General features: G+C 39.2%; 1 protein-coding gene across 1 annotated transcript in view; it reads left to right on the top strand.

Moving 5' to 3' along the window:
* The window catches only part of VWA3B (von Willebrand factor A domain containing 3B), a 239,170-nt gene extending 224,930 nt beyond the window's left edge, over positions 1-14,240 (top strand). Inside the window, exons 32-35 of the mRNA XM_077482767.1 lie at positions 3,126-3,218; positions 4,282-4,447; positions 8,733-8,967; positions 13,101-14,240. Coding sequence (XP_077338893.1) covers positions 3,126-3,218; positions 4,282-4,447; positions 8,733-8,967; positions 13,101-13,299 — 693 coding nt within the window. The 3' untranslated portion in view covers positions 13,300-14,240. The remainder of the gene's footprint in view (positions 1-3,125; positions 3,219-4,281; positions 4,448-8,732; positions 8,968-13,100) is intronic.
* The last annotated feature ends 2,277 nt before the right edge of the window (positions 14,241-16,517 follow it).

Below are 16,517 nucleotides of genomic sequence, written 5' to 3'. Positions count from 1 at the left end.
TAGTCTATTTCTTTTTTTTTTACTTTTTAACTTTTTTTTTCATGTAAAATTATAATGTCAATCTATCTTGCAATACTCTCCATATAATATCCTTGTAAAGTAAAAGAAATAAACTTTAAAAATCCATCAGTGGAATTTTAAATAGTTTTCTTTGTGATAACAGGAACATTTGGATAATGATGCAGCCATTTTCCACTCTGTGGGGACTTTTAATGTTACCTTGCATCTCTTGTGTCAGTGTTCAGAATAATGGACTAAAAGCATCCTTAATGGAAGAAATTTAAACTGTTGCATATTTTAGTCTATTTCAATAACTTGCAGGCTGTTAACTATACATCACTGCCATGCAGATAAAAGAGACTGTGAAGTATATTGCAGAATTAGTATCTGTACTTACATTTTAATATGTAAAAGAGTCAGGATGGCTTTCATGCCTAGCATACAAAGAGTCAGGCGTGGACTAAGACACTGGGGCCCACCAAAAAATGAGAGTGGTGTGCTTCATATGCCACAGGTAACATTGGGCATGATTATTTAACCACTTGCCGACCAGCGCACGACGATGTACGTCGACAGAATGGCACGGGCAGGCAAATGGGCGTACATGTACGTCCCTTTAAATTTGCCGCCCTGCCATCGGGACCCCCGTGAGTCTGGTCGCAGGACCCGCGGACTCGATCGCCGCGGGCATACCCGCGATCGTCTCACGGAGCGGCCAAATGCAGAAATGCCGTTGTAAACAGCATTTCTCCATTCTGCCTAGCAACTAGTGACGCTGATCTCTGCTCCATGTGATTGGAGCAGAGATCAGTGTTCACTAAATGAATGCCCAACCCCCCCACAGTTAGTAACACACCCCTAGGAACACTTAACCCCTACACTGCCACCCACTGGTTAACCCCTTCACTGCCAGTGTCATTTACACAGGAATCACTGCATTTATATAGCAGTGATTACTGTATAAATGACAATGGTCCCAAAAATGTGTCAAAAATGTCCGATGGGTCCCCCACAATGTCGCAGTCACAATAAAAATCGCTGATCGCCGCATTACTAGCAAAAAATAATAATAAAAAATTATTAATAAAAATGCTATAAAACTATCCCTATTTTGTAAACGCTATAACTTTTGCGCAAACCAATCAATAATCGCTTATTGCGATTTTTTTTACCAGAAATATGTAGAAGAATACGTATCGGCCTAAACTGAGGGAAAAAAATGTTTTTTTATATATTTTTGGGGGATATTTATTATAACAAAAAGTAAAAAGTAATGCGTTTTTTTCAAAATTGTCGCTCTATTTTTGTTTATAGCGCAAAAAATAAAAACCGCAGGGGTGATCAAATACCACGAAAAGAAAGCTCTATTTGTGGGAAAAAAAGGACGTCAATTTTGTTTGGGAGCCACGTCGCATGACCGCGCAATTGTCAGTTAAAGCGACGCAGTGCCGAATCGCAAAAAGTGGTCTGGTCTTTGAACAGCAAATTGGTCCGGTCTGAAAGTGGTTAATGGATACTGGGCATGGTTTAAAGGGCCATGGTTTACGAGAGTCTGAGCCATCTCACAGTACTTACTGCACATATTAGACACGGCCCTTGTACCCACAAAATACGCTTGAATTACAAACATTTAACCTAAGCCATACCTTATACAGGGGTCAGATTTTTTATTACAAACACATTGAAGTTGGCTGAGCCACCTCAGTAGAACCTACCCTGTTAAATGAGAATAATCTTTTCACACAGAAAGCTTTGTTTGTGACATTCAAGAAATACCAGGTTTAATGGCATCCCATTCTTAGTCCGTAGGGTTCAATATTGAGTTGGCCCACCATTTGCAGCTATAACAGCTTCAACTCTTCTTGAAATCTGTCTGCAAGGTTATGGAGTCTGTCTATGGGAATGTTTGACCATTTTTCCAGAAGCGCATTTTGGAACAGAAGGCCTGGCTTTCAGTCTCCACACTAATGCATCCCAAAGATGTTCTATCATGTTGAGGTCAGGAGGCCAGTCAAGTCCCTCCACCCTAAACTTGCTCATCCATGACTTTATGGACCTTGCTTTGTGCATTGGTCCAAATCATTTTGGTGGAGGGGGGATTATGGTGGGGGGTTGTTTTTAAGGAGTTGGGCTTGGCCCCTTAGTTCCAGTAAAGAGAACTCTTAAGGTGTCAGCATGCCAAGACATTTTGGACAATTTTATGCTCCCAACTTTATGAGAACAGTTTGGGGGTGGCCCCTTCCTGTTCCAACACGACTGCGCACCAGTGCACAAAGAAATGCACAAAGAAAGGTCAATAAAGACATGGATGAGTGAGTTGAGGGTGGAGGAACGTGACTGGCCTGCACAGAGTCCTAACCTCAATCCGATAGAACACCTTTGGGATGAATTAGAGCAGAGACTGTGAGCCAGGCCTTCTTGTCCAACATCAGTGCCTGACCTCACTAAATCCAATTGAGAATCTGTAACAAGACCTTTAAAATTGCTGTTCACAGACCCTCTCCATCCAATCTGACAGAGCTTGAGCTATTTTGCAAAGAAGAATGGGCAAAAATGTAACTTTTTAGATGTGCAAAGCTGGTGAAAACATACCAAAAAAGACTTACAGCTGTAATTGCAGCGAATGGTTCTACAAAGTATTGACTCAGGGGGACTGAATACAAATACACGCCACACTTTTCACATATTTATTTGTAAAACATTTTGAAAACCATTTATCAATTTCCTTCCACTTCACAATTATGTGCCACTTTGTGTTGGTCTATCACATAAAATCGCAATAAATAAATTTACGTTTTTGGTTGTAACATGAAAAACATGGGAAACGTCAAGGGGTATGAATACTTTTTAAAGGCACTGCATTTCTTTACATGTTGTTGATGTTTCTCTTCACATGAAATTAATCAGACTTGCCATTACCCTGAAAATGTCCTTGCTTTTGTATAGGCATTCTTGAGCTGGCAGGATTTTGTAAACATTGCTTACTGTCAATGGAAGCATAAACTTATTACAAACAATCATGTATTACATATTACATTTTTTAAAACTGGCATTGAATTGCTATCACATATAATGGCATTACTAATACATTATAAAATGTAACATACTTTTCATTGTACTTATAGGAAGGTGATCATGTGATTGGACCACACCCTTTGCTTCCTGGGAGCTACTGTCCAGGACTTATTGTGAAATGTACTCCTGATCTTAAAGTGGCGGTAAGGACAAAACTGACATCATGCACTCATTTCGCCACAATGGGCTTTAATGCAAACAGGTTCAAAATCTTTCATAATGTGCAACATTTGTGTTCTTATGATATACAAATATGTTGCGGCTTACTCCTTTTAAACAGAATGCAGAAAGCTGCCTGCGTGATATGCTTGCAGAGACAAAACCAAATATTCCAACTTTCTTCAAAAGTGACAACTAACAGGCAGTGGCGTCACTGGGGGGGGGGGGGGGGCTTTTGAGTCTATAGCCCTGAGTCTCTGCAGGGGTCCCCAAGGGGAGGGGAAGCTCTCTGGGGACCCTGATGTAGGTGGGGGCTCTCTGGGGACCCTGATTTAAGGGGGGGGGGCTCTCTGGGGACCCTGATTTAACCCTTCAACGTTCTGCTCCAATGTTTGGTAACGCACATTTTGAGTCAAGCTAACTCATTGAAAAATGTGGACTTTAAAGGGTTAAGGGGGCTCTCTGTGGACCCTGATTTAAGGGGGGCTCTGTGGGGACTCTGATTTAAGGGGGCTCTCTGGGGACCCTGATTTAAGGGGGAGGTTCTCTAGGGACCCTGATTTAAGGGGGCTCTCTGGGGACCCTGATGTAAGGGGGGCTCTCTGGGGACCCTGATGTAAGGGGATATATACACACACATATAGTATATACATGCGTATGCCCGCCCAAGCGTATGACTTTCTTAACTCTGCTGCTATGGGCTTTAGCCCCAGATCTTTTGTAGCCCTAGCAATGCCCCTGCTAACAGGGCAAGAGTCCAAATGCAAATATACATATGTAAGCGATTACATTAATACATTACTGGAACTAAAGCATGTAAATATAGTAAAGACACAACCTCCCAATTATTTTGATCACTAATCAGGTGCTCTAGAATGGTCAGTTTCAATATCTAAACAGCATTACTAAGCAATGTCAATATGTTTGCTAAAGGTTTTATAATGTATGCAGTTGATGTAAAGCTGATAGTTTTTTTTTTGTTTTTTTTTCATTCTGTAAAACTGGATTTTAAAATGAAATGTGTTTTGCTACTTATAATATTATTAGATACAATACGATGATGATAGTGAAGCAATCGTTCCAAGAGAACAAGTTTACCTGATAAATCCTGACAAGTATGAGCGTGCTACTGCATACATCTTGCAATGCCAAGAGCGATGGGTTGGGCAGCCAGTCATTGCCAGGAACGATGAGAATGGCACATTTCATTTAGGTAAGACAAATCTGGATGATTGAGAAATGTTCTAAGCAGGAACATTGGTGACTTTAATGAGCAGGGTCCACATTAGTATTTTACTGTTCATTTTTATTAGGTTAAAAAAAAACTTTGTTTTCTATAATTTCCTATATATGTGTCTTTAACCAGTTGTGGTATTAGTGTGAGTATATTAGTTCATTGATAAGTGGGTGCACTGTATTATCTGCTTTATATGTTACCCTGTTTCCCCCGAAATTAAGCCCTACCCTGAAAATAAGACCTACTAGGGCTTATTTGGGGGGTAGGGCTTATATTGCAGCCCTCTCTGACAATCATGCTAGGTCTTATTTTCTGGAAAATAGGGTAATAGATGTTTCATAACATATTAAGGCCTCATGCACACTGGGGCTCTTCTAAATGCTTTTTTCCTCGCAAGAGAAAAGCAGCTGCTAAAACGCTCCTAAGCCAAGTTTTTTCAAGAGTGTTTAGACTGATCAAGGCTTTGGGTGTTTATACATTTCATTGGCGGAAAAAAAAAAAAGTATTCTGACCATGAAATAAAAAACATTCAAGTGCTAAAAGCGCCTTGCATGAATGTGCATTTAGACACCTGTTCGTGTTCAGGTGTTTTTTTTTTTCTGCCTCTAAACTCCTGTAAACGTCCATAGTGTACTGTACATGGACACCTAGGTTAACGTGGAAGAGAGTTTAGAGGCAGAGAAAAAAAAAAAAAAAAGCTTAAATGCCTGTAAAAGCAACATTGGAGCTCAAATGTGCATGAAGTCTTATATACACTATATTACCAAAAGTATTGGGACAGGGCGGCACAGTGGTGTAGTGGGTAGCACTCTCACCTAGCAGTAAAAAGGGTCGCTGGTTCGTATCCCAGCGACGACACTACCTGCCTGGAGTTTGCATGTTCTCCCTGTGCCTGCGTGGGTTTCCTCCGGGTACTCCAGTTTCCTCCCACACTCCAAAGACATGCAGGTAGGTTAATTGGCTTCCGTCCAAAAATTGGCTCTAGTATATGAATAGGGACCTTGGATTGTGGGCTCCTTGAGGGCAGGGACCGATGTGAGTGTGCAATGTACAGGGATAGGGACAATTGTAGGCACTCACTCAGGTTGAACTGGATGGACTGGTGTCTTTATTCAACCTTACTATGTAACTATGTAACTATGTAACCTGCCTTTGAACTTTAGTGGCTTCCCAGTCTTAGGTAATAGTGTTTAATATTGAGTTGGTCTACCCTTTGCAGCTATAACAACTTTAACTCTTCTGGTAAGGCTGTCCACCAGGTTTAGGAGTGTGTCTATGAGAAAGTTTGACCATTCCTCCCGAAGCGCATTTGTGAGGTTAGGCACTGATGTTGGACAAGAAGGCCTGGCTTGCATTCTCTGCTCTAATTCATCCTAAAGGTGTTCTATCGGGTTGAGGGACTCTCAAGTTTCTCCACCCCAAACTTGCTCATTCATGTCTTTATGGACCTTGCTTTGTGCACTGGTCCAAATCATTTAGTGGAGGTGGGATTATGGTGAGGGGTTGTTTTTCAGGGGTTGGGCTTGGCCCCTTAGTTCCAATGAAGGGAACTTTTAAGGCCTCAGGATTCCAAGACACTTTGTGGGAACAGTTTTGGGGGTGGCCCCTTTCTGTTCCAGCGTGACTGCGCAAGTACATGAAAAAAAATAAGACTCTATAAGATGCTGCTATTTATAGTGTTGAAAATATGGTCACCCTGATATAGTTTGTACCTACACTGCTGTGCAAAAGTTTTAGGCAGATGTGAAAAAATACTGTCAATTAACAATGCTTTCAGAAATAGAAGTGTTAATTGTTTTTTTTATCAATTAACAAGATGGAAAATAAATGGACAGAAGAGAATCCAAATTAATTCAATATTTGGTGTGACCACCCTTTGCCTTTAAAATAGCACCAATTCCTCTAGTACACAGTTTTTGAAGAAAGGTAGGTTATTCCAAACATCATGGAGAGCTAACCACAGATCTTCTGTGAATGTAGGCTTCCTCAAATCTTTCTGTCTCTTCATGTAATCTCAGACAGACTTAATGATGTTGAGATCAGGGCTCTGGGAGGGGATCATCACTTCCAGGACTTGTTCTTCTTTATGCTAAAGGTAATTCTTAATGTCATTGGCTGTATATTTGGGGTCATTTTCCTGCTGCAGAATAAATTTGGAGCCAATCACAAGCCTCCCTGGTGGTATAACCTCATGAATAAATATCTGCCTATATTTCTCAGCATAGAAGATACCATTGATCCTGACAAATTCTCCAACTCCATTTTCAGAAATGCAGCCAAAAACTTGCAAGGAACCTCCACCATGCTTCACTGTTTCCTGCAGACACTCATTAGTGTACCGCTCTCTAGCCCCACAGCGAACAAACTGTGTCTGGCTACAGCCAAATATTTCAAATTTTGACTCATCAGTCCAGAGCACCTGCTGCCATTTTTTCAGCAGTTCCTATGCTTTATTGTATAGTTTTGCCATATATCCTTGTTTCCACATCTGAGGTGTAACTTCTTGGCTGCAATTTTTCTATGAAGACCACTTCTGGTCAGACTTCTCCAGTTGGTAGATGGATGTACTTGGGTCCCACAGTTCTGTGCTGATTGCACTGCTGCACATCTTTCTATGTCAAAGGGAAGTAAACATGATGTGTCTTTCATCTGCTGCATTAAGTTTCCTTGACCAACCATTGTGTCTATAGTCCTCGGTGTTGCCCATTTCTTTGTGCTTCTTCAAAAGAGCTTGAGAAGCACACCTTGGAACCCCTAGTCGGCTGTGATATATTTGCCTGGGAGAGACCTTTCTGTAGCAGTATCCTTGGTGTATGAGCTGTGAAATTAAACTGTCTTCCAATATGTTCCACAACCTCACTTTAGAAGCAGAGTTTGGCTGTTCCTCACCCAGTTTCAAGCCTCCTACATTGCAGTTTCTGTTTCAGTTGACTGTGACTGTGTTTTTAACCTAAAAATTAAAGTGATGATCATTAACACCTGCTTGGTATAATTGGTTGATCATACACCTGACTCTAATCCTACAAAATCCATGACTTTGTGCAAGTGTACAAAGTGTACATGTGTAAGAATTGATGCTGGTTTGAAGCCAAAGGATAGTCACACCAAATATTGATTTGATTTAGATTTTTCATTGTATACTTACTTTGCATTTTGTAAATTGATACAAATCAACAATTAAAATAAATATTTTTGAAAGCATTCTTACTTTACAGCATTTCTTCACACCTGCCTAAAACTTTTGTATAGTAGTGTATGTTTTTATACTCTATAGTAACTATTTGAAGTAAAAGTGTAATAAACAATTTTATTTCACAAATGTGAATAATTACACAATATTTAAAACATCGATTTAGAACAGTTACCAATAGCATTGTGAAGCCTACTTGTAAAGTTAGAGAAAAATAGTATTTTCTGATGGAGGGGTCAACAATGGCACCTCCCATACTTTCTTGGTGTGGCATTACACACTTCTACAAGTAGAAGGAACTTTAATATATTTATGTTTGTCTGTATGTTATTAATTCATTGGCTAATTAATAAGGCAGATTATACCACTGTAGATATTTGCCAATAAGAACCATCTGTATGGCTTGAAAGCTATTCCCACAGCTGATTAGTATGCATTTAAATATCTGGATGTAGTTCTGGTTGTTGCTGCCTAATTACTCCTTCTGTCCACTTACAGAGTTATTATGTGCAGCTATTAACCCCTGTCTGTAATGGAAGATCACATCGGTGGATGCTCTACCAGATCTTTGTGTTTAGGCCATGCTTATTGTCATTGAAAAGTGTATAAATATAGGCTTGCAGAAAACTCTAACTGTGCAATGCACCTGCTTCTGCATTAGCACCTTTAATCTGGATTTACACTGTAAAGGAGCAATATCCATTCTTTTTAGATTAAGGTAAAATAAGGCTGTCAAATTCTAGTCTTTGATGGTCCCTTAATTGAGTGCCAGTGGGAACGGCAATATGGCATTCTGAGTCTGGTTTTGCCTTAATGATGCATCAATCACTTCTTTTTGAATAAAAGTGATGTTTCTAAAGAGGCATTTAATGAAGGAATATTCATCCAATGCAAGTATGTACATTTTCAGGATTACCCATATCATATAGACCAAAATTTGGGGAAGCACACATTAATCTCAATAAATAAAGCTACATAATACCTTGGTGGCTGTACATCATAAAATTGTGAGAGAATCATGGACAATGGAAGTGAACATCACTTGTGAATAATAACTGTTTATGATTTCAGCTGAAATACTGAAGCGTGCCGATCTCAGGAATGAGTATATTATTTCATGGTCAGATGGCAAAACAACTACTCAAGACATAGAGTGGATTTTTGGGAAGTTCAGCGAGCCACACATTCTCAGTGTTGGTGACCATGTGCTGACTCTGGCCAATCCATCTACGCTCACATTCCTTCCTGGTGTCATTACTGGCGTTAATGGAGGAAAGCTGCAGATATGTTTTTGTGATGAAAAAATGTAAGTTCCTTTTTTTATATTATAATTGCTAAGTGCCGGTTCACACTACAGCAACTTGGGATCTGACTCCTAAGTCCTCAAGTCGCCCCAAGTCACTGGACATAAGAAAAGCCATATAAGTGAATACGTGCCGTCTTAATGTACACTACTGAAGTCACACTTGTACCTATAGATTTCAATGGAAGTCTCCTCCAAGTCGGATCTCCATTTATATTGAAGTGACTTTACAGGAAAAAGAAAATAATTTACCCAGGTACTTTCCACATTTACCCAGGTAACCCCCTCCCTCCCACAGAGCTGATTATTCTGTGATTGGCCACAGCCAAAGTCGCCTGTCCTGGAGGCGAATTTAAGTTGCGTTGTAAGTTGCTCAAAGACGCACTGACGTCACCTCCAAATCACCTTGCAAAGTTGTGCTGTAAGTCGGGTTGCCCCTTTGTAAACTGGCACTAAGAGATACTTGGTGCAGTATATAAACATATTTAGTGTAGTTTTTTTTTTTTTTAACAATTACATGTATTGCCAGTATAAACAGGATGGCACACAGAAAAGATTCTAATTTAAGAATACAGTAATTTACCTTTTTATTGTGTGGTATTCTGGTATATATGGTCGATTTCTGTAGCCCCACATTGGCCATTCCTGATTGCAGAGTCCTCATCCTAGTCATTTCAAAAGTGTTCAGTTCCTATATAAATGTGCCTCAATATACTCTGAAATCTCCTATATGTGTCTCCTCTGTTGAGGTAACAAAAATTGATAAATGTATTAATTTATCATTTATAATGTAAATAATCCCTTGAATACTAGACACGTATAGGGGTGGTTTATGCCAGATGCATTTTTATTCTGCTTCAAAAAATGCATGGACAGTGTTACATAGATTCCAATGGCCCTAGTTCACACTAGTGCTATGCATTCCAGTGCAGTCAACAAAAATAGAACATGCATTTTTTCTGTATTACATCTAAAATGCAGCAAAGCACATCAACAACACACTGGAATGCATATGCCCTCAATTGAGATGAAGAAAAACGCATCAAAAACACCCCTGAATGCATCAATAGAACACATGCAAAAATGCTCCAAGAAAACACAGAAATTGTGGTGTGACCTGGCCCTTAAAATTATAGGCTTGATATGTGTTCTTCACACTTTATTTTCTCCAATACATGAAACTAAATGTTAAATACTTTGGATTTCTTTTTACACTGCATCATCTGGATGATGCAGTATAAACTTTTGTTATGGTTGTACTGTAGTATACCCCTAGACATTAGGTCTTTGTTTTTTACATGTATTATTTTAGCTGATTGTTATGTGTCACTGGAGATAAGGTGACCATTCAAATAAGATGGCTGGATTTCTGAGGCAAAACAGACACTGGTTGTCTGCTCTCTGAAAAATGTTGGGAAAGTAATTGTAAAGGTTACTATTTTTAAAAAAAATAACAATCATGTCTATACTTACCTGCTCTGTGCAATGCAGTTGCACAGAGCAGCTGCAAACCTCCTCTTTTCAGGTCCCCCGACGATATTCCTGGCCCCTCCCCTATGTCTAATGCCCCCATGGAAAGCAGCTTCCCATTGGGGCACTCATGCGTGCTCGCACCCGAGCCCTACTGCTACGTTCATTGACACAGACAGTGGGACTCGGCTCTGCCCCGCTCCCTTGTCACTGGCATTGATTGACAGTACCGGGAGCCAATGGCTCCTAGTGCCCCAGCAAAGCCAGCAAGACCTGGAAGTGAGGGGAGGGAAGAGCTGCAGACATGCACAGCACTGGATCAAATGAGGGCTCAAGTAAGTAAAAAGGGGGGTGGAGGAGGGGGGATGCTGGCACCTAAACATTTTCTACATTAATGCAATGAATGCATTAGGTTAAAAAAAATGTTTGGGCTTTACAACCACTTTAAGTAGCTCATGCATTGATCTTTTTCTTCTTTTATTTCATTCAAACAGTAGGTTGAGCAAATAAAAATCTGATTCCCCCAACTACACACTGAATCTGTATGGGGAAATCCTTCTCTCTGTGGTATTGTATTGTGACAGCATGGAGCCATCCCCGTCAGAATCCAATGATCAGTGTTGGCAGCTATAGCTGACAGCACTGATCGTTTGGGACAGGCTGTTGTACACAAGTCCATTGATAAATGAACTGGCCCGAATTTTGATCCATGTATGGCCAGCTTTAGACAAGTTTGGAAATATTGTTGCTCATCCTCTCCATAACAATAAATTATAACCTTCAGTACAGCTAAACATCCAGATTTAAAGCAGAACTAAACCCACCAATTTCATTGTTTCTCAAAACCGTTACAATCAAGGCATTTTGAATGATAACTGTTACTGTTACTAATGTGCTTATGATAGCTGTCAGCCAAACTATCAAACCATCAAATGCTTGGTTTCATAGCTGATTACATGTGCAGCATGTCAGTCAGATAGTGTTTGCAAAGCCATGGCTCTCTAATGTCTATGTGACACCTGAAGAAGCACAGTGCCTATAATTTTACACCGTATAATTATGTTTACATTGAGAAAAAGAGATCTTAACCACTTGCTTACTGGGCACTTAAACCCCCCTCCTATCCAGACCAATTTTCAGCTTTCAGCGCTGATGCACTTTGAATGACAATTGCACGGTCATACAACACTGTACCCAAATGACATTTTTATAATTTTTTCCCCCAAATAGAGCTTTCTTTTGGTGGTATTTGATCACCTGCGTGGTTTTAATTTTTTGTTAAAAAGTAAAAACACTAAAAAAAATTTTTTATTGTTTTATTTTGTTATACAATTTTAAAACCGGTAATTTTTGTCCTTCATTGATGTACGCTGATGAGGTGGAAGTGATGGGCACTGATGGGTGGCAGTCATGGGTACTGATGGGTGGCAGTGATGGGCACTGATGGGTGGTGGTGATGGGCACTGATCGGTTACACTGATAGGCAACACTTCAATGTGGCACTGATTGGCACCACTGGTGGGCATTGATAGGTGGCACTTGTGAGCATAGATTGGTGGCACTTATGGGCATAGATAGGTGACACTTGTGGGCATTGATAGATGGCACTTGTGGGCATTGATAGGTGGCAATTATGAGGCATTCCATTTCGGGACCGGTGCCCCTTTAAGGTGAGCCGGTGATAGGCTTTTTTTTTTTTGCTCCACTGTCAGTGTGAGGAGAAAAAAACAACGATCGCCAAGCTTTTGTTTTGATCATGTGATCAGCTATCATTGGCTGACAGCTGATCACGTGGTAAGGGGCCGGGACCGGCCCCTTACTCAGATCGGTGATCACTCGAGTCTCAGTGACTCTGTGATCACAGCCCGCTCCGCACATGCCCTGTAGGGCACGCACAGGGAGCGTGCACAGGGGAGGCTGTCCTGGGAATTCAAATCCACGCTGTGGCCATCATTCGGCCATAGCACGGATGTCAGGTGGTTAAGCAGGGTATACATGGACCAAAAATTCGATCAGCGCTTACAGCCAGTAGCTAGAAGCACTGATCTGTACATTCTGGTGGTGGAGGTTGTCACATTACAATAGCCTGGCAGGTGATATATATATATATATATATATATATATATATATATATATATATATATATATATATATATATATATATATACCTATATACACGTACAGTTTTTTTTTTCTTGAACCAGCAGGTTGAATAAAAACTGACAGATCTCCACATCAACCCAAACAATGTGAGGTTTTGTTTTTTTTTCATTCACCTGCTGGTTCAAGTTAAAAAAAACTGCATGTGTATACTCATCTTAAGATTGTTACTTTTAAGCTAAGAATCTTACAGTTGTTGTACAAAACTATCAGCAAGCAGGGGGCTGGTGTGAGTTTGGTACAAACCCCTTCTTCTCACAGTAGAGGTGGCATCCATGTACATTTACAGTCTACCGGAGCAGAACTAGTGTTGGACTTTCTTTTTAGAAACCCCAGCATACACGATAGCATGAAAGCTTTGTAAATAAAGAGTTGTATACAAATTACTATACCTTTCATCAAATAGTTTATACATTTATTAAATAAAAATGTAATTCACGAAAAAGCCTCTTTATTTTTCTTTTAACAAAACAACTTCCTCTTACTGATATTTTAATTTTTTTCAGGTGTCACAATGTAGAATCTTATCACTGCTTTGGCCTTTCTGAGAAGAAATATAACAGTGCTTTGCAATTCTACCAGCGGTGCAAGCAGAAACAAGATTTCGATGAACACTATATATCCTCAGATAATGAAGATTCAGTATCAGATATCTCCTCTTTTACAGTATCATCAGTTGAGTCAAACAGAAAAGCTGTACGATGAGTGATTACAAATCAACGATACACAGGATGTTGAATTTTTGTATAGGTTAGGTTTTATAGAATTCTCTTACAATATTTTACATATAAAACACTACAAAATACATAGCTTACCGAAACAAGTCAAAAATTACTTGCTTAAAGTGACCCTGTGACTATACATTGAAAACCACAAAAAAAAAACTGCTTAAAGAAGAGGCACTATACTTACTTTTCCAGCTCCCCGGGTCCTGAAATGCACCTGCAATGCTGCTCCCTAGCCATCACAGGTATTCAATACTTTTGGTTGTGTGTGTACCTACCACATGCTGTGGTTCCTCCTACCACCTAGTACACCACTACAGGACATACGAGTAAGCAGTTGAACCCACTGTGTGAAGTGGAGGAACCACTTATTTGACCCATTCAACCTGTCAAATACTTGCTGTGGCTAGGGAGAAGCATCCCAAAGGTATTTCAAGACATGTGCTGCCAAAAAGGTAAGTATAATGTCTCCTATTTTTACTGCTATATTTTTGATGGTATGACAGTTCGGTGACAGGGATACTTTAGGCAATTAAGATGTCACTTTAAATTTAATTTAGATTTTAAATACAATTATTTTTACTCAGAAAACGATCTTATGATAAGAATAATTTTAAAGATTATATTTATTTTTTAACAATATGTTCTAGCATCAAAATGTGTTCCTAATTCATCATTTGCATGTACAAAGCAGAAATTGCACCTGCTAATTATCTCTTTTATCCATATTGCTAAAGGACTTGTGGACAGTTTCAAAACATAAACATGTAAAATTATATAGATATAGGTATTGTTTAAACCTTTTATGGCTACTGGGCCCAATCATGGTGGGGATGTATTAATGTGTATTAAAAATGACATTTTAATTAAAAATAAATTATTATTATTTTTTCAATAAAAAATGTTCTAGCATAAACCTAATCAACCATGCAATGGTTTTTAAAGGGAAAGCCAGAGGAAATCATGTACTACAGAAGGATTTTATGGACACCCAGCAAGAACCCTTAGCCCTTGTACACATGGTCGGACATTACGACAACCAAATCCGTCGGATATTGTGGGAAACTGGTGTTGCATACACACGGTCGGACAAAGTTGTCGGAAAATCTGATCATTCAGAACGTGATGACGTTATTTCGTTACGACAGGACTACGTTCAGGCTAGTAGCTAATAGCTTTGGTCTAGGAATTTGATCTGAGCATGTGTGGCACTTTGTCCGATCGGAATTCTCTACAAACGATCGGACAAAGTCCGATCGGATCATGTTGTCGGAAAATTGTATAGCCCAGCTCTAAAACTTTGTCGGTCGGATATTCCGACCTAAACAGTCCAATGGAGCCCACACATGGTCGGATTATCCAACAACATGGTCCGATCAGACATTTTCCGTCTGAATGTCCGACCGTGTGTACAAGGGCTTATACATATCCAGTTCAACACTATATATATATATATATATATATATATATATATATATATATATATATATATATATATATATATATATATATATAAAAATAAAACTATCAGTTTTTATTATAATTAATTAACAAATTGTGACAAAGAAATGTACTCAATATTAACCTAAAACCAATCACACAGCAAGAATAAAGAAATGATTACAGCGTCCAGAAGTGTATAATAACTCAAGTCTATACATTACATGAAAGTCAAGGCTTCTTCAGAACCGCAGACACTGAAAAAAACATTACGGCGGTCATGCTTGTGTACATTCTACAACAGGTACAACATAACACTCAAAAATATGCTGTACAAAATCGAAATGGTATAAAAATGCAAAAACAAATTACCATAATTACAAATTATGTATTTAATCACTGTCTGAAACATGGGGGGAAAAAAACCACAACATAAAATCAGTGTTCCTATTTAGCTCCGGAACCTTGAATTCCAGAGCCTTGTTTGGGTATTACTCCTTGTTTTCCCACCAATTGAGGAAATTAGTACATTTATAATGTTAAAACCTATACATTTTGCAACTTAATGACATCATCCCTAACTTCAACTTCCAAACTAAAAGTACTGAGTCTCATTTGTTATTTTCATGAGCTATCTGCGCCATACCCTTGGAAATTGCAGGGTACCGTGTCTTTCCATGTATTTATGTTTAAATGTTGCTTGGCATGTTCCTACAGTTTTCATTGCTAAACTGTATTGGGAAGAACATTATTCATGTGTGAGCCCATAAGTTTATGTCAGTCATATGTATTGTTGATGCCTTTCAATGCCTTGCACTGCTGTTCTGGAGCAGTCTTTGCACAATGCTTAAAGTGGATGTAAACCCTCACATATACCCAGTGAAGTGAACAGCGTCAGATAATACACAGAGATGAAACAAATCTCCCTACATAAGTTTTACTTGTATATCTGCTGTCTTCAGCTTTATATACTGTTCGAATTTTCACTTTCTCATTCAGCAGTAGCAGTGTAGTGTTGGATTACACTGGGAGACACCTGATTGGAGGAAAGACACACACCCCCCTCCAGATAGGCAGAGAGTTTCAGAGCTGTCCTGTGAGTAGAGCAGCTTTCTGCTAATCTATTTATAGTACCCACCCTGACACAAATTTCAGCCTGTTTTTATCACGTGTCGGAGAACTTGTCAGAAGTTATCCTGTTAACAAAAGAACGGAGAGGGAGAAAACTACAGGACTTAGTGCTTTGAAGAGATTAAAGAAAACACTGCAGATATGTGCCCAGCTCAAATTTCATGAATCAAGTTTACATCCACTTGAAATAAAGAATAAAAAAAAAAATGAATTATTGGATCCTATGAAACTGAGTGGAGTTGCAATCTCTGCCTCCACTGGCCCTACAAAGAAAAAAAAGTCCCTCTATATTACATAACGTCTTCTGGATTGAACATATGGGAGGGTACCTCGTTTTACCATTTATGTGTTTTTGTTATAGCTTAATTCCCCACTTTATAGATTATGTAAGTGCACCCACACTAGGACCCTAGAAATAAAAATAAGCTGTATCTAAACACAAAGAAATGTGTCCTAACCCACTTTACTTATCCTTTAAAGTCATTTGTAAAGGCAAGGAAACTCTATGAAGCTACAGTCCAATGGTTGTCTGTGAAATCATTAGTTATAATGATATCCTAATACCTATTATGGTGAATAATGTAATTCATCATAGTAGGTAAAGCAGGGCCCTGTGCTACTGATGGG

Source organism: Lithobates pipiens, unplaced genomic scaffold, assembly GCF_037356315.1.
Source record: "Lithobates pipiens isolate NorthernLeopardFrog02 unplaced genomic scaffold, aLitPip1_a1.2 Scaffold_16, whole genome shotgun sequence".
Lineage (NCBI taxonomy): Eukaryota > Metazoa > Chordata > Amphibia > Anura > Ranidae > Lithobates > Lithobates pipiens.
Note: the sequence above shows the minus strand (reverse complement) of the source record. Positions and strands in the feature narration are given on the sequence as shown.